The 18,571-nt window shown below is 41.5% G+C and overlaps 1 protein-coding gene across 2 annotated transcripts in view; it reads right to left on the bottom strand.

Annotated features, from left to right (window-relative positions):
* LDAH (lipid droplet associated hydrolase) overlaps positions 1-18,571 on the bottom strand; it is a 209,023-nt gene that overhangs the window by 39,828 nt on the left and 150,624 nt on the right. For both annotated transcript variants that reach the window (XM_032770042.2, XM_032770043.2), the window contains exon 5: positions 1,290-1,530. In XM_032770042.2, coding sequence (XP_032625933.1) covers positions 1,290-1,530 — 241 coding nt within the window. The remainder of the gene's footprint in view (positions 1-1,289; positions 1,531-18,571) is intronic.

Raw genomic sequence — 18,571 nt, 5'->3', positions numbered from 1 at the left:
TGAGGTTCCAAGTACTCCCATGCCCCTATAACTTGGTTTACTTAACTGCTTACTTGGAACTATATATTACAATTTGTTGTTGAAGACAATGCATTTGGCACTGTCCAGAACAGACAACAGAGAGATTCCCTGTCCAGACACTTTACGATCTAATGCCTTCATCCTGCGAATGATGATGGAGCGCAGACTCTTCCACCTGCACAGAGTTGCACTGAGGTCAGTGTGACTTGGTCTACCCTGGCACAGCTCGTTGCAGCACTAGGGTCTAAACAATCTCTTAGAAGGCAGGACACATTGGAAAGTCTAGGTGTCAGGTAAGAATGTCTCTGAAAGATTCACTTCTTTTGATCACCGCATGTCAGTTTCTATATCAAAGTGTTTTCAAGTGTTAATTTATTGAAATAATGTGTAAAACACCACAATATGCTTTGATTTTCATTTTGGAATGCTCAGCAGAATTTGGGTGAATAATTCCCTACCTGAAAGCTGCACAAAGTTTATATATGCATTTTATTTTATTTTACAGTAGGCCACAACATATGAAGAATTTTGATTTTCTGCCCTTCCTTGGAGAATTTTAAAATTCATACGTATAAAGCATCAATGAAATTCCTCATGGGTGGAGTTACTCGTGTGTGTAAATGTCAGCAGGATTTCCTTTTCTGCATTTAATAGAATCCTGCTAAGGACTTTGTAATGTTAATTACAGACAGAAAGAAAAAAATTGACTATAACAAACATCAGTATCAAATTTCCAAATTTTCATTGTCCAAACTGGGTGAAGTGAAAAAGGTAAATAAAAACTCCAAAGGTGTAAAGTAAATTATATTTTAAAATGCATTCTTTTTAATAATTTAAGGTGTTAATAGTACAGGTAAAGATTTTCTTTTTCAATATATTTTTGGGAAAATATAATTTTTAACCTAACAGTCTCCATTTAAGAAAAGAATTTTTCAAGACACTCAACCACTTAATTCACTCCCCAGTTCTGATAAGGTTCTTAAAAGTCCAAATATTGTGGATCATTTTATGGATCTATTCAGAGCACTATTTTATGACCAGGTTCAAATTTCCCTGTATCCTTTCCAGAATTCTTAACCTGAGAAGAGAAAAGGACTTCAAGACAGATACAAATCCTGCCTCTCTTTAAAATTTGGTCAGAGATTTGTTCCTGTTTTAACATCAAGTTCATTTTTAAAGACTTATGCTCTGTACAGTATGCTACATCACTCGTTTATTGAAGCAGTAGGATAAAAAGTAGATATAGTAAAAAAAAATATTCTGCTCACCAACACAATCCACACTGAAGAGATTTAGGGAGGTAACTATTGAAGCTTCATCAGGATATTTCAATCCTCGCAGCACAAACCGCACCATGGAAGTTTTGACTCTTTCCGGAAGAAATGACAGCAGGTAGACTGGCATGTACAGAATGTACCGAAGCTTGCACAGCACAGGTGTCAGGAGCTTGCCTTGTGGGGACTGAGCCATGCGTTCTATTGTTGGAAACAGCAGCACAGAGCGGACAACCTGTACAGCCATGAGAAAGAGACTGTCAGGAAAGTCCTCTAGCACCGTATCATATTCTGGAAGAGAGAATTTTTTTTAAATGAGGCTCCTTTTTTAGTGAAATGAAGTTTGTCAGATGCACTATTAACTTGCAAAGATATTTGTGTGCTACATGGAACGCCAGTTTTTTTGGAGGGAGCTAATAAGGGCCTGATTCTGCAAGATACTGAGAGGCCTCAACTCCTATTGACTTTAGTGGGAGTTGGAGGTGCTCAGCACAGTGCAGACTGGGCTCAAAGTACAATTTAGAAGCAAGTGCCCAATGCTTTGAACATAATCAATTGTTACGTAGAGATGATGATGATACCACAAGAGGGCAGTCATTTTTTGTGTGTCTTTGCAGGTTTCTTTATTCTAATGATTTTATTTGATTAATTGTTTCCTGCAGGAGAAAACTGATTTTTCAAAATGATAGCTATCACATCCTGGTCTTTTCAGTGGGCAGTGCAACTACAGAAAGGTTCAGCAAACCATAGTAAACTGGGGCTGTAACTACAGTTAAAACAAGATTATTATCGTTATTTATTAGTATTACCAATAAAGAGGACCTATGAGCCATGGTCGTGGACCAGGACTCCGCTGTGCTAGGACATAACACATTTACTGGAGCTAATCTAATGTTGCATAATACAGCCCACAATATTGTACTATAACATATGTATCTTTAAGCTGGATGGTGATTTTAGCTCATAAGGACTGAAAACACTCTGATCTCAGACTAAAAAGAAAAATAATATGAACCAACCATTAAGAGGAAACATTTAACGGATGCCTATTTTTAATTTCTATGTTATTGAGGAGATAAATATTCTTACAGAATATATTATAGAAATCTATTGTGGGATGTTACTCCCTTTTCAAGTACCTTGGACCATCACATGAGCTTTCGTTTAGGAAACACCTGTAAAGATACACAACCGCAATAGCTGGTAGTAGTATGAAGGAGGCAGACTAAGCCAAAGATATTATGGACGTTGGAGTGCTAGGTAATTATGGGAGACTTGCTGCCTTTCACAACGTACTCTCATAAATGTAGCAGAGGCAAGCAGTTACCTCTGCCCAGTTATCAGACTGTCCAGATTTCCAAGGATTCTTTTAATTATTCCACATATTGTACGATTTAGGGTAGGATTTTGTTTTTAAATTAATTATCTTCCCAGCCTATTAGACCTACATCCTGCAAACTGCTCTGCAAGGGCGGATGCCCAGCCTACGTGGAGCCCCACTGACTTCAGTTATGGTTTGGTGGCCCAGCCATACAGAGTAACTTGCAGGATCAGGGCCTTATAAGATAACAAAAGAAATATGGAAAATGCCAATAATAGGTCACAGTATATTTTCTATCCTATATTTAAGATAGGATTTTGAAAGGGTTATTTATGTCGTAGGCACAAACATTTTAAGAACTCTCTACAGTCTACCAGCTGAGACTACCTTAATTTCAGACAAAGAAAAATATACTCTCAGTGAAAATCAATCCTGGGCCTCTTTTTATTAAAGGCAACCAACAGCTGGTGTATAGGAATGCAACTTGTACTAAATTATGTGGTAGTTTTGTGATATTTCAGCTAGGCACTGAACTCAAACTCTTGTGATCTAAAGCAGATTTGACCCATGTTCTCAGCCACACATTAATCCTATGACATTACAGTTTATAGATACAGGATTAGCTGCTTTGACAGAAGTTGCTAAAGCTTAGAGGCAAGAGAAGAAAAAACCTAGAAAGTAGTTATGTCCCTTCCTCTCCTGTACTGTGCTGTTATTGATATATATGTATATTTTTAAAAAAAATTGTACTGTATCGAGTTTAAAAGGTGGAGCTGTGAGGGATTTAAGGGCAAATTGCTTTTTTTGTGTGTGTGTGTTCTGCACACATACAAAGAGAGCTTTAAAATATACGTATTTCTCAACCACTCATCAACTCATCATCAGGGATGGTCTAGACAGTATTTGGTCCTGCCATGAGGGCAGGGGACTGGACTCGATGACCTCTTGAGGTCCCTTCCAGTCCTAGAGTCTATGAATCTATAAACTGTTTAATAACTCTCTGCCAGCATCCAGAGTCCCAGATCTGTTTGAAGACAGTTCAATGTTAACTTACTTTCAGATAACATGAGGATAAAACTAACAAAAATATAAATGATGATTTAAATTCTTATTATGTTGGTACAAATATTCATAGGAGAAATATGCTGCGTCTGTTCCATGCAGAATCTGCATTGGAGTATACATTTACCTTTATTTTGTAAAATGTATACTTACTGCAACTAATCAGAATGCACTAACATCTACTGCACTTATATTTTATTAATATTTTGAAGTGTCAAGAACACATCTCACACTATATACAGAATACGCCATTTACACTAGTAGAATCCACTTAGAAGAACCAAAGATATGAATATGTTTTATGCTACTAAAATAAACTAAAGTTGCAGAGCCAGCTTTTAAATGGCAGCAGGCAGTTTGACAATATAAATCACTGTGTAAGTGCTAAGTATTATAATTACTATTATCAGTATTAACTAAAGCATATAGGTTTACTTGTCCCTCAGTGTATGGAAATAATTCTTCATATTTTAGGAAACAGATTTTTCATGGTACCAAATCAACCAAGACACACAGAAAATATTACACAAAGAGGTAGTAAGTCTAGTGGTTAGAGCAGGGGACAAACATTTTGGGCTCCTATGTTCTAGTCTATTCTAGACTGTGACAGTGACTCTGTGAATCTCCTTGGTCAAGCCACTTAACCCTTCATGCCTGTTTGCCTATATGTAAAATGGTCATTATAGTCTCACACATTATTGAAGTGTGATGATAATAAAATACAAAGTGTTTTATGGTCCTCAGTTGAAAGATCTTATGAAGGTGCACTGTTTCAACACTAGAGATGGCACATGCACTTGCGATTAAAAGTAAGTTATGTGAAATTTTAAATATAAATTTTTCTCTCTGGTTTTGTCCCCAGCCAGCTTGCTGTGTGCGATCACCATCAACTTCCCACTTAAATATCCAAGGCTCAAAGACCTGGATGGTTCATTAGATTGATAACAGGATGCAGATCCTTTCACCTTTTGGTGTCCAATATAAATCTTCATAGCAACTGCAAGTTTTTGCCATCTGTCAGCTCTTTTATGGTATATATGAAATGGACTGATTTCCTAGTCCAGTTCCTAACTGAGTGGTGTGCATATCACTAATAGAAGCAACTGGCAACCTTGCTGGTAGCATGAACTGGGAGGTGAAGGAATGAACTGGCATAGAACCTGATTATATTGCACCCTCCAAAACAGACTGACATTAGCAGGGAAGTGTAGGGAGGTTTCCACTGCCACTGCCTATGAGATCTGGTGTCTAATACTATCAGTCCATAGCTTTTCAGGTACATATATGTCACATTCCAGGATGCAATCCAGACCAATGAGAGGCTGTGACACCATATATTCCGTAACCCTGGGTGCCTGATAATGGTTTGCTGTGTTATATCCCAAGCTGGGCCACTCACAAACAGCCAGACTGTATGCTGGTCACATCCTGAGTGTCTGTGTATAGCTACAGTCCTGGCCCAGCAGTTCTCCCCCAGAACCTGTTCGCAACACTCCAGTCATACTCTGACTTCCACCAACCTGGGTTTTTACTTACAGGGTGGTTCCAACACACTCCCAGTCCCAAATTTTCCCCAAGAATATGTGTTCTGCACTATCCAGCCCTCTCCTGAGCTGTTCAGATATTAAAGGTCTGTTGTCCCTATAAAGGGTCAATATTCAACAGCTTGCTACTTTAACTGGAGTTCCCAAACAGCTCGTTTTAAATACAGGATTAGTTTAGATTAAAATGTAAAACAAGTTTATTAACAAAAGAAGCTAGGATGTTAAGTGAATTCAAGCATCAGATATTAAATTCAAGTATCAGAAGGGGTTACAAGAGAAATAAAAATAATTTTTAGCTACTACAAAGCGTTTTAACAAACTAGACTTGGTTCAAGGTAAAATCCTTACCATAGGTTCCCAGCAACATGGCTGACCAAATTCTCAGGTCAGGATCTCCCCCCAGTGTCAAAGGGCTGGTTCCTTTGTTTTTTCAGGTGAGTAAGTGAATGCAGGGGCGGCTCTAACTTTTTAGCTGCTCCAAGCATGGCAGGCAGGCTGCCTTTGGCAGCTTTCCTGTGGGAAGTTCGCCGGTGCCGCGGCTTCGGCGTACCCGCCGTCGAATTGCTGCCAAATCCGCGGGACTAGCGGACCTCACGCAGGCAAGCCACTGAAGGTTGCCTGACTGCCGCCCTCGCAGGGACCAACAGGCCAGCCCCCGCAGCTTGCCGCCCCAGGCACGCGCATTGAGTGAATGAGAGAAAGAGAGATTGGGGTGTTTTTGCCCCCTCCGTTTTATAGTCCACTCACCCTTCTGAAATGCATTTTGCTGGGGATTACCCTTAAATAAAGTTCATTCCAGCTGCGAGGACAGAGACATGGAGTCTCGTTGTGAAAGAGGTTCCATGTTGTTTGCTAGAATGCAGAGCAATCTGTTCCTGTCCTGCTTTGTTGTCAAAGAATGGCAGTAACCTGTCAAGTGTCCAATCAACTTCGATGGCACCAGGATAGAGGCACCAGCTTGTCCTTTGTCTTTGAGAAACCGATTTACCCCCTTCCCAGACTTGTCTGGTAAACATTTTTAAGTCATCATTTCAGCTTATGTTCATAACTCTTAATACACATATCGTACATACATTATGTAAGAATATTAATGATCAGTGAGTTATTCCTTTTAAATGATACCTCACCAGGCATGTTTTACACAAAGATTATTACAGTAATGTGTAGAGTGTGAATATAGTGATGCTATTGGTCACAATGTAATCTCTGAGCTCAGACACATGGTCAATAGGAGATTTTATAAAACAGATTATAGGGAAACTAGATATGAAAGGGCAAGAGTGACCCTTCAGGACAGAGCCCAGTAAATTTCTTTGTCGTATCACAAAGCCAGAAAAATTTCAAGGTTTTTTTCAGGCAAGGTCTATAAATACACTATTTTGAATGCTACAATTGGCTTCATGTGATCATTCAGTATTAATTGCTATCCTCAGCGTTTGGTTACTTGTCTAAAACAATAAAAACTGATCCTGCCTGTAAACTATGTATAAACAAAATAATGCTTCTCTTTTCCTATAGCTTGACTTTCTGAGAGAGAGTCAAATGCAAACGGCACAATCTTTCTGGGAGAGGGAAAAGGGCAAACAGCTTCAAAAATTACCAGGGATGATGCCAACTTAAAAAATGGAGCTGGTTGGAACCTTTATTTCACCTAAGCCAAAATGTTTTAAGGAGTTTTTGTATTGACAGAATTTTATCTAAAAGGTTTTTGGTCCAGAGAGAGAAACAGACAGACTCTGGGCTTCTCTTCACTGCTAAAGAAGGTGTATTTTTTACTTTGGGGTAACTAACATGCATGAGCTATCCTGTGAAAACCACAGTGAAAACAAGGCATCTAGTTTTACTGTAACATAAACTAGGCGAGGTCAACAATACCCCACCTGGTGTTGAGAGACACAGTTACAATAGCTGGGTTAATATCACACATGCATGCATATGCAAAGGCTTATTTTACTGATGTGTCTACAATTTCTAGAGGTATGGGGAGAAGATCAGAAGTTGAGCTTTATTTATTTACGTTTTACAGAGAGGTAAGTTGCAGAACTGATAGGTTACACCAGTGTTTTAAAATTTGAGTGCCACTTAACTTTAGGTACCGAAACAAATGACATGGTCTTCAGAGGTGCACAGTTCCCATACCTCCCATGGGAGCCAATGGTAACCAGGAATGCTCAGCTCATCTGAAATCAGGCCACTTATTTAGGTAGCAAATTCAGTCACCCAGGTAAAAATTGTATATATGTATGTGTGTGTATTTTATATATATATTTTTTTCTTCCGAAGAAGAAACCTGACTTGCCAAAGTAGGTGAATTCTGTTTTAAGCCCATCAGGTTTCATCAGTTGTGTATCTTGGCTGTAAATGGACAAGTTATCTCTGTGTATATCATTTCACAGAGATACTGCAGTTTTAAAACAGCAGTGTTCTAGTCCATTGACAAAACTGTGGTTCCCATCCTGTCAGAAACTGGAACTGGCTTGGAAATGACTTGCTGGCTCACGCTATGTTAGTGACAGAATCAATGGCGGTTGCGGTTCACTTCCACTTCTAAGGCAGAAATATTCTGTAGCTTGTTTGGCTCTTGCTGAAGAACCTGTTTTAAATTATTTGGGGTGTACAAACAGTTAATGTAATCACTGTTAACCATAACAATGTAGGACTCAGATTCCATACCAGTTATGTAACTCACAGTTTACAATGAACTTAGAGATCAAATCAGCTGGCAGAAACAGGAAGCAATTCATTACTTTTTATAACTGATCCATTACAGTGACCCACGTTCAGTAAAGCTGTATCCACGTACGATACTAAAACTCACATGCAGATTCTGCAGTCACACACCATCGATCCATATAAAAAAAAAACATTAGCATGTAGAAATAAGGCATACTTTGAAATCACAGGACTGGAAAGAAATACAGTAAGGAAGCTTCATAAAGCATTCTTAATAGATCACTGACTCTTTCAAGAATTTGTGGAAACCAAAGGCTGTTTGTCTGTCAAAAATAACACTTATTTTGATATATTTTAGTTTATCCCACGTACTAGTTTATTATTCATCTGTTGCCGTGGCAGAGGAAAAGCCATTATCTGTCAGGTGAAACCTACTACATTTTTCAAAGATAACATAATGATGTACTTAATGGTAATCTACAGTCCACATTTGACTTGAGAGTGTCACATTAATCAACATTTCTTTTACTCAGCATGTAGGAACCTGCAAGCAAAATCCCTAGGGTCATGGAAATATACCCTACTTTATTAACACAGCTGTGCAGAGAAGGTATCCAAGTTAAAGCACATGACAAAACAGACATTTTCTTATTTTTCTCTCTCATCAAAGCAAGACTTTCTAGACTCACCAATGCAGTTTGCTCTCTCTGTCAATATTTTAAACACTTGCAATCTCATTTGAAATCTACACACAAGAACTGTTGAGATACTGTAATTTTCTCTCTGAATATAAAAAGATTTTTAATGCTCTAAATGAGTTTTCCTTGCACTGCACATTTAAAGTCAGTATTTTTTTAGTTATATTAGCTAGCCATTTACCTTCACATTAGATAAGTACAACCACAGTATTGTGTGGCAGGGAACAATAGAATTAGGACAAAAAAAAGATGCCAGGAAAGTCTGTGAACAAAGATACAAATATCTAAAAATTATTTCACTACAAGGGCTCCACTGCTGCTCGTGGCATGGGCTGAGCACTGCTGCTCCAGCCCCTATGGGGCTGACCTAACCCCAGCTGCTAGTCTGGTGGCCGCTTTCCTGGTGGCCCAGGGTTGGCCACTGGCCAGTGCTCTAGTGGCCCTGAGGCTGACTGCTGGCTGCTGTTCTGGTGGCTCCTGCTCTGGTAGCAACAGGGCTGCTCACAGGCAGCTGTTTTAGACCTTCCACTGCTCCAGCCCCAGGGCTGCTGACCTAACTCTGCTGCTGCTTCAGCTCCAGAACTGCTTCTCCGGTGGCCCCAGGGCTGGCCATCGGCCACTGCTCTGGTGGCCCCGGGGCTGACTGCTGGCCAGCTGTTCTGGCAGGCTGGGGGTTGCTCCTCCAGCAGCCCCGGTGCTGACAGCTGCTCCTGTCCTGCTCCAGAAAAGTCCCGGAAAGTCTCAGAATCCATGACCTCCATGACAGAATCGTATCCTTACTCATTATACCTATTTTACAGATAGATAAACTGAAGTACAAAGAAGTTTAGCAACCTGCTCGAGGATACATTCTGCATAAATGAAAGAGCCAGGAATACAAACACAGGCATCCTAGCTTCCAGTCCTCTGCTGTAACCACCAGATCACACTCCTGAAGAAGTGGAACTGCTAGAATACAAAGTCAGCAAACAATTTGAAGGAGAAAAAGCATGTTTGTGTAATTAATCCAAACTCTGGAGGGAAAGAGGGTTGTACTGTGCAGGAGTCCCAGTGTCTATTCTTGTAGTTGGTTAGTTCAAATAGATTCATACGTTACCAAATGTAACCCGTCTGTATGTGCTGTTACATGGGGCAAGACAATTTTCCACTTAAGACTTATGTTTTTTTATACATCCAACTTTGATTTTCTATATTTTGCATTTATTAATAGCCCAGTTTTCATCTTGGTACCGGATCTTCCTCGTTTTCATTATTCTCCCCCTCCCAAATGTCTCATTTTACAGCATGCAACCTATGTTAATGAGTAATGGTTTAGTGTAAGTGACAGAAAGAGGCACATTGCACAAATTTTCCATGGAACTCATTGGCACATGAATAGCGACCTCATGCAGAGCATAAATTGTTTCACAAGTGAGCCTTAACTGGCTAGTCTGTGCAATTCTCAGGATATATACTGTTAGGAAGCAAGTGTCAAAACTGCAAATTATACACTTGACTCTCTTCTAATGGGATTAAGGAATTTTTGCTCCCCAGAAAATGTAAACTTCTTTGTATGTATTTAACTGTTTGATGACAATGCTGGCCAGTCCCACTTGAGTAAAGAGTCTGCCGCCGTTACTCAGTTTTCAGAACGCAGACACTAAGGAATTCTCAGGGTAGTGATCCCTATGCTCAGTGCTAATTATTGGCAGGATCAGAGTGAAAATGCTCTGAGCCCTGCAAGTCACCCATACACAGCTCCAGCGGGAGACACACAAACACTCTCAAAAGCAGAATTTATCTCCTACTCCTAGCATCTCGGGAGTTTAGTAAAAAGATAACAATTAATTGTCTGGATGCATTTTTAAGAAATTCCCTCCCCACAAGCAAATCCGTACTCTGCTTGGAAGCAGTGGTGTGAAGGCAGCAGTATAGCAGCATACAGTAAAGTGCTTAGACAAATATGAAAATGTATTTACAAGTTCTGGACAGTAATTTTTAAAAAATGTACATATATACATTAATTCAAACAACTGCGCCTAAGGCACAACACTAAGGCATGAAAGCCAGCCACCCTTAGGTGAGGATAAAGAGTGGTTGACATACAAATTGCTCATAATCCCAGTTTACCAGGTAAACTTTGGATGTAAAAACACTTGACAATTTCTGAGATGTGTGCCATATGGCATTAGGCCTAGGGATGTTCCTGGGCCCCAGCCGATTCACTCCCAACCTAGATGCAAACTTACAATTCTTTGCTGGCTAGATTTAGCATGGGCAACTGTCAAGGTTTTTTCCCCCCCCTTGGAACTTTAGCGTTCAAAAAGTGGGGACCTGCATGGACCTTTCTAAGCTTAATTCCTAGCTTAGATCTGATAATGCTGCCACCAGCCAAAATATAGTGTTTGGCACACTTTCTGTTCCCCCCAAACACTTTCCCTGGGGAACCCAAGACCCAACCCCCTTGGTCTTAAACAAGGAGAAATAAACCTCTCTCCTCCTTTCCCCCTCCCAGACTTTCCCTCCCTGGGTTACCCTGAGAGGGTACACTGATCCAAACTTCTTGGATCTTAAAACAAGAGGAATTAACCTTTCCCCACCCCTCCTTTCCCCCCACAACTCCCTGGTGAGTTCAACCCAATCCTCTTGAGTCTTAAAACAAGGGAAAAATCAATCAGGTTCTTAAAAAGAAAGCTTTTAATAAAAGAAAGAAAAAGTAAAAATTATCTCTGTAAAATCAGGGTGTAAAATGCTTACAGGGTATTCAGATTCATATAGACTAGAGGGACTCCCCCTGCCCCCAGCCTGAGATTCAAAGTTACAGCAAACAGAGGTAAAAATCCTTCCAGCAAAATACACATTTACAAGTTAAGAAAACAAACATAAAACTAATCCACCTTTCCTGGCTATACTTACTATTTTGAAACATGAGAGACTGATTCAGAAAGATTGGAGAAAACCTGGGTGCATATCTGGTCCCTCTTAGCCCCAAGAGCGAACAACGAACAACACAAACAGCACAAACAAAGACTTCCCTCCACCAAGATTTGAAAGTATCTTGTCCCCCAGTTGGTCCTCTGGTCAGGTGTCAGCCAGGTTCACTGAGCTTCTTAACCCTGGGCCCGCTCCGCAGCCAGGCCGGGCGCCCGCCTCTCCCTGCCTTGTAGGTGGGAAATTTTCTGGGATGGAAAACAGTACCTGGAGAAGAGTTGTTAGGGTTGGCTGGAACATCTGGCTTAGCCTTTGCTAATCCCAGTTCATGCTTTCTCTCTCCTTCCCTCTCTTCCATCTCTTTTTCTTTTATCTCTAGCTCTTTTTATCTAAGCTAGGAATTAAGCTTAGAAGGGTCCATGAAGGTCCCCACTTTTTGGACACTAAAGTTCAAAGTAGGGGAAAAAAAACCTTGACAGCAACAGATTCCAATGCAGAGCTATGTGACATCTAGCCTTGGATTCAAGGTTCAATGTGTGGGGTGAACCTCAGCCCCTATATGTGAACAAGTGGGCATGTGCTAAGGTTTTCTGTGAAACTTGGAAACCTGTGAGTCCCCTTCCCTGCATTCCCCTCAACAAGCCCCAAGACCATCCTTCTACCCGTAGACATGATCAGGAAGAGAGTTCATCTCAACTGTTTTCTCCGAGAGCCTGGTTGACCTCCTCCAATGCCAGACACAGGCCTTTGGCAGAGAGTGTTAAAAGGGAACTGAAGGTGACTATTTCATCCTCTTTGCAGCGAGATCTGGGGGCTAATTCTTAATGGACAGAATGCACCCTTCTCAATACCATTGCTCATTAGAATTAACTGACAATAGGAGTAGAATGTGTTTTCGATTTACTACTAGAGACATTGATGCAACTGTCACCCCCATCAACTACACAGGTGGAGGAAATGTTCTATAGCAGCACCACATCACTGCCCAAAGGAAATTGATGGGAGAAGGGTGATCTACCTAGATCCCACGTTCCAAACCTCACCTCCAAATACCTTAGGGGAAGGCACCCAAAAAACAGTTATAATATGATAAAGAGTTTTGGTTGTTATCAATCTCAGCTGGAATTGAACTACTGATCTAGAGACTCATAGATGTCTAAAGCCAGAAGGGACCATTGTGATCAGCTAGTCAGACCTCCTGCATAACATGGGTCATAGAACATTACTCAGTATTTTCTGCAACTTCTGTTTGAACTATAGCAGATATTTTAGAAACATACCCAGTTGCAACTGAAAGACTTCAAGTGATGAAGAATCCATAACATCCCCCGATTAAGTTATTCTATCATGACTCCTAAATCCTTTTCAGTGACACTACATTGCAGGATACCTTCACCCTATCTTATAAGGGCCCTACATTAGAGAGTGGACTGATTTAAATCAAAACAATTTAAATCACCTATTTTAATCATGAATTAAATCAGCGAGCAGGAAACTTGGACTTAAATAATTGATTTTAATTGTATTTTGTATTTGTACTTTTTAGTTAGTTTCCTAAAGAAAAGTTGATTCTAATTGGTTGGTAACCACTAAAATATGTTGATTTGCAACTATATATAATGTTTACATTACATTTGGTGCTTTTTTTTTTTTTTTGCTAACCAGGATAATATACTATATCTATACACATTTATGCAACTATACAGCGAATAGGAGCAACAAATGGGAGTTCTGCAAGGGAGTTCTCCAGGTGAAGGACGAGAGATTACACAAACTTTGGGGTTAGTTTAGGGTTGCCAACTTTCTACTCACACAAAACTGAACACCCTTGCCCCATCCCCTGCTCTACCCCTCCTCCAAGGCCCTGCCCCCTCTCACTCCACCCCCCCCGCCTCTGTCGCTTGTTCTTCCCACCCTCACTCATTCACTTTCACCGGGCTGGGTCAGGGGGCTGGAGTGCGGGAGGGGCTGAGGGCTCTGGCTTGGGGTGTGGGCTCTGATGTGGGGCTGAGGATGAGGGATTTGGGGTGCAGGAGGGTCCTCCGGGCTGGGACTGAGGGGTTCAGAGGGTGGGAGGAGTATCAGAGCTGGGGCTGGGGGTTGGGACCCAGGAGGGGGTCGGAGTGCTGTCTCCAGGCAGCGCTTACCTCAAACAGCTCCCAGAAGCGCCAGCATGTCCCCCCCACTGAAGGATGGCCTGACAGCTTTGAACACTGCCCTGTCTGCAGGTGCTGCCCCCACAGCTCCCACTGGCCACGGTTCCCAGCCAATAGGAGCTGCGCGGGTGGTGCTTAGGGTGGGGTCAGTGTGGGGAGTCCCTTGGCTGCCCCTACACATAGGAGCCGGAGGCAGGATATACCAGCTGCTTCCCGGGAGCTGTGTGGCATGGCACAGAGGCTAGCAGGGAAGCTTGGCAGCCCTGCTGCATGGCACCATCAACCGGACAGTCAACAGCCCAGTCAGCAATGCTGACTGGAGCGACCAGGATCTCTTTTTGACCAGGTGTTCCAGTCAAAAACTGGACACCTGCTCACCCAGGTGAATTTGTCTGTTGAATGCTTGCTTGCCGTGTGCTTGCCTGCTTGAAGATTATAGCGTGGTCAGTTTTGGGGGCTGGGGGCTGAGCCAAGCAGCCTGCTAGGCTAGGCCGACACCTTACTAACCAGGCACTAGCCTGCTATCCCTGAATCCCAACCCCTTTGGATTTCTTGATGAGAGGACGGAGCTAACTCAGGGAGAACAGGGGGTTAAAAAGCCAGCTCCTCAGCAACCAGAGGCGCTAGCGCACAGGAGCAGCAAACAGGGGAGTTTAGAGGGCCATTCCTTCCAGGTCCAGCTCCCGAGGAGAGCGCGCCCCACAACACAGTGAGAGAGCACAAGACAGAGTGAACTACCAAGGTAAGGAAAGTTTGGCTGCAGTGAGAAAGTTCAGTCGCAGGGGGAGGAGGCTGAGGGACTAGAACCTAACTACTAGAAGGGTGCCAGAAAAGCCCACTAGGAAAAAAAGCAAGGTGGAGGAACCCCAATAAACCTAACAAACATACTCTAATTATAGGCCAATAAACACCCCTCCCCTACAAAAATCCCTGCAAGAGTAAAAATAATGCAGGCAGAAGTCCGGCCACAGGGTGGGGGCTAAACCCAGTTTATTGCACTGAATGCTGCATGGGCGATTACCTGCCTTGTGGGCAGGTGGTGTAAGAGTGCACATGGTGCAAGCAGCTTATAGCTCTGAGAGTCCAAGTACAGGCTCTTGAGGATAGAGTAGCTGAATTGGTGGAGCTACATGAGGCAGAGAGTTGCACAGAGGGGACTTTCCAGGATGCAATAGAGAAGTTCCACCCTGAGTCTGACAGCCTCTATGCTGTTAAGGAGGATGAAAATCTCTCCCAGAAGGAGACCATCAAGCTGAAGCAGAGGGATGTCATGCTATCTTCTCACAGTGAGGATAGCCTCCCAAGGCCAGTTACTAGGAAAAGCATATAGATAATGGGGTTTGTGATGACTGGGAGAACTAGGAAGAGCATATAGATAATGGGGTTTGTGATGACTGGGAGAACTACATGGTAAATTGCTTTCCGGGTGCAAAGGTTGCAGACTTCTCGAGACATCCAGACAGGCTTATGTGCAGTGCTGGGGGGGATGCAGATGGTCATGGCACAATAAAGGGATTGCACTACAGTACATACACGAGGTGAACTGAAATACTATTTCTTTTGTTTCTTTTTTACAGTGCAAATATTTGTAATAAAAAATAAATATAAAGTGAGCACTGTTCACTTTGCATTCTGTGTTCTAACTGAAATCAATATTTGAAAATGTAGAAAACATCCAAAACCATTTAAATAAATGGTATTCTATTATTGTTCAACATTGTACGATTATTCACAATTAATTTTTTTAATCGCTTGACAGCCCTAGTAGAAATCATAAAGGGATCAAACAGTACTATAGAATCTCTGTGGACAGAAATTCTACTTGAACAATAAGCAGTAGGAATATACTACTGACCACCTCACCAAGATGGTGAAAGTGACTGTGAAATGCTCAGGGAGATTAGAGAGGCTACAAATGCAAAAATCTCAATAATAATGGACGATTTCAATTATCCTCATACTGACTGGGTATATATTACCTCAGGAAAGTATACAGAGATAAAATTGCAAGAAACCATGAATGACTGCTCCCTTGGAGCAGCCTGTCCTGGAACTCACAAGGGGAGAGACAACTCCTGATTTTGTCTTAAATGGAGCACAGGATTTGGTCCAAGAGGTGAATATAGCTGAACTGCTCAGTAATAGCATTCATACTGTAATTAAATTTAACATTCCTATGTGGGGAGGGGTGCCAAAGAAACCCACCACAGTACCATTTAACTTCAAAAAGAGGAAATACACAAAAATGAGGAAGCTAGTTAAATGGAAATTAAGAGGAAAAGTTACAAGGGTGAAATACCTGTAAACTGCACAAAGGCTATTTAAAAACACCATAATTGAGGTTCAGACTAAATGTATGCCCCAAATAAAAAAAACAACAGTAAGAGGATCAAAAAAATTCCACCATGGCTAAAGAGCAGAGTAAAAGAGGTGGTTAGAGGCAAAAAGGCATCCTTTAAAAATTGGAAGTCAAATCCTAGTTAAGAAAATAGAAAGGAGTATGAACTCTGGCAAGTCAAGTGTAAAAATATAATAAGACAGACCAAGAAAGAATCTGAAGAGTAACTAGATAAAAACACACAAACTAACAGCAATTTTAAAAAAAACTACATCAGAAATAAGAAGTCTACCAGTCAGTGTGGCATCGATAAGGGAGTACTCAAGGAAGACAAGGCCACTGAGAAGAAACTAAATTAATTCTTTACATCAGTCTTCACTGCAGAAGATGTAGGAGATAGAGCCCCATGCCCGATACATTCTTTGCAGGTGATAAATCTGAGGAACTGTCCCAGACTGAGGTTTCAGTAGAGGAGGTTTGGAACAAGTCACCAGGACCAGATGGTATTTACCCAAGAGTTCTGAAGGAACTCAGATATGAAACTGCAGAACTATTAACTGTGGTATGTAACCTATTGCTTAAATTAGCCTCTGGGCCAGATGACTGGAGGACAGCTAATGTAACACTTATTTTTAAAAAGGCTCCAGATGTGATCCTGGCAATTACATGTTGGTAGGTCCAACTTCAGTACCATGCAAATTAGTTGAAACTACAATAAAGAACAGAATTATCAGATGTGCAAACACACTATGTTGGGGAAAAGTCAACACGGCTTTTGTGAAGGGAAATCATGCCTCATCAATCTATTAAAATCCACCAGAAAATATAATGATGTTATATAACCCCATAATATGCCTACACCTTGAATACTGAGTGCAGTACTGGTCATCTCATCTCAAAAAAGATATATTAGAATCAGAAAAGACATAGAGAAATGCAACAAAAACCATTAGGGGTAGGGATCAGCTTCCATATGAGGAGAGATTAAGAAGACTGGGACTGTTCAGTGCGGAAAAGAGATGACTAACGTGGGATATGATAGAGGTCTATAAAACCAGGAATGGTATTGACATAGTGAGTAGGGAAGTGTTATTTATCCCTTTACACAACACAAGAATGAGGGATCACCCAATGAAATTAATAGGCTTCTTGTGTGAGCTGACTAGGTCAATACTAGCCTCGGGAAGCTAGATTGCTCTCGTGATTTCAAGGAGCGAAGCGTAGCATTGCATCCAGCTAACCAGGAAAGGGGGGAAGAATTAGGTTAAGTTTCTTTTACCTGGAAAGGGTAACCAAACACCTGACCAGAGGACCAATCAGAGAACTGGATTGTTTAAAGTCAGGGGCGGGAATTTGTATACTCGGGGTCTTTTTTGTTTTCTCGGCTGTGAGTAAACAAGGTTTCCTCCTAACTCCTTCTTATTTCAAATATTATACCAAAAGTCTGTGAGTACAAAGGAACCCCCAAAGCAATTCGGCTATGAGGAGCTTTGGGTTGTACAAATAGATGTGGATGGCTGTGTCTTTTGTTGTTTTCTCGGCTGTGAGTTAACAAGCTTCCTCCTAACTGCATCTTATCTCCAAGTGTCTCCTACACATCTGTGAGTACAAAGGAACCCCAAGCAATTCGGCTATGAGGAACTTAGGTTGTATTTACATGTATGTGGATTGGTTGGACCAATCTGGGTTTAATCGGGCGGGAATTTGGATACTCGGGGTCTTTTTTGTTTTCTCGGCTGTGAGTAAACTGTTTTTCTCCTAACTTTTCTTATAAGCAATAGCCTGTCTGTGAGTACTTAAAGAACCCCAAAGCAAGCTATGAGGAGCTTTGTTTTATTGCTTTTTTGTTTTCTTTTTTTATTAACATCTTTCTGTTTTAAATCGTGTGGACTGTTTCTTTTTAGGGAGGCTGGTTTAAGGGAAGGGAAAATCAGACTGTTTCTTCATATTTTCTTATAAGCAAGAGCTGTATTGAGTTTCTTAATGCAAGATTATTGTTTTATATTTTCTTTCTTTTTTTTCTATAAAGTTTTCTTTTTAAACCTGTGGAAGTTTCTTTTCCCTAGTGAGGCAGGACGGGGGAGGAAAAGCCAAACTCGGTGGTCATCACTCCCTATTGTCCCAAGGGTAGAGAAAGGCTATCTCTTGGACAAAGGAGGGGGAATTCTTGTGTGTGAGCTGACTAGGTCAAATGCCTAGCCTGGGAAGGAGATTGCTTCTCCGGTTGTATTCAAGGAGGAAGGTATTTTGCACCCACCGGCTAATGGAAGCTGGGAGAAGAGAGAGAGAGAGACCCAGGGCTCTGGGTCTTTGGGGGGTCCCCCAAAGGAAGAGTTGGGGACACCAGAGAGAGGAAAGGGGGAGGTCAGGCTCTCTCAATTAAATACCTGACCTGGTGGCAGCGAGAATATCCAAGCTGGTAGTGAGCTTGGGGGAGTTTCCGGTAAGCCCCCAGATTTTGGACGCTAAGGTCCAGGTTTGGGACAGGACCAGATTGTGGACACTAAAGTTCAGGTCTGGGACTGGGAGGCTGAATTACCACAATAAGTTCATGGAGGATAGGCAATGGCAATT

This window comes from Chelonoidis abingdonii, chromosome 3, assembly GCF_003597395.2.
Source record: "Chelonoidis abingdonii isolate Lonesome George chromosome 3, CheloAbing_2.0, whole genome shotgun sequence".
Lineage (NCBI taxonomy): Eukaryota > Metazoa > Chordata > Testudines > Testudinidae > Chelonoidis > Chelonoidis abingdonii.
Note: the sequence above shows the minus strand (reverse complement) of the source record. Positions and strands in the feature narration are given on the sequence as shown.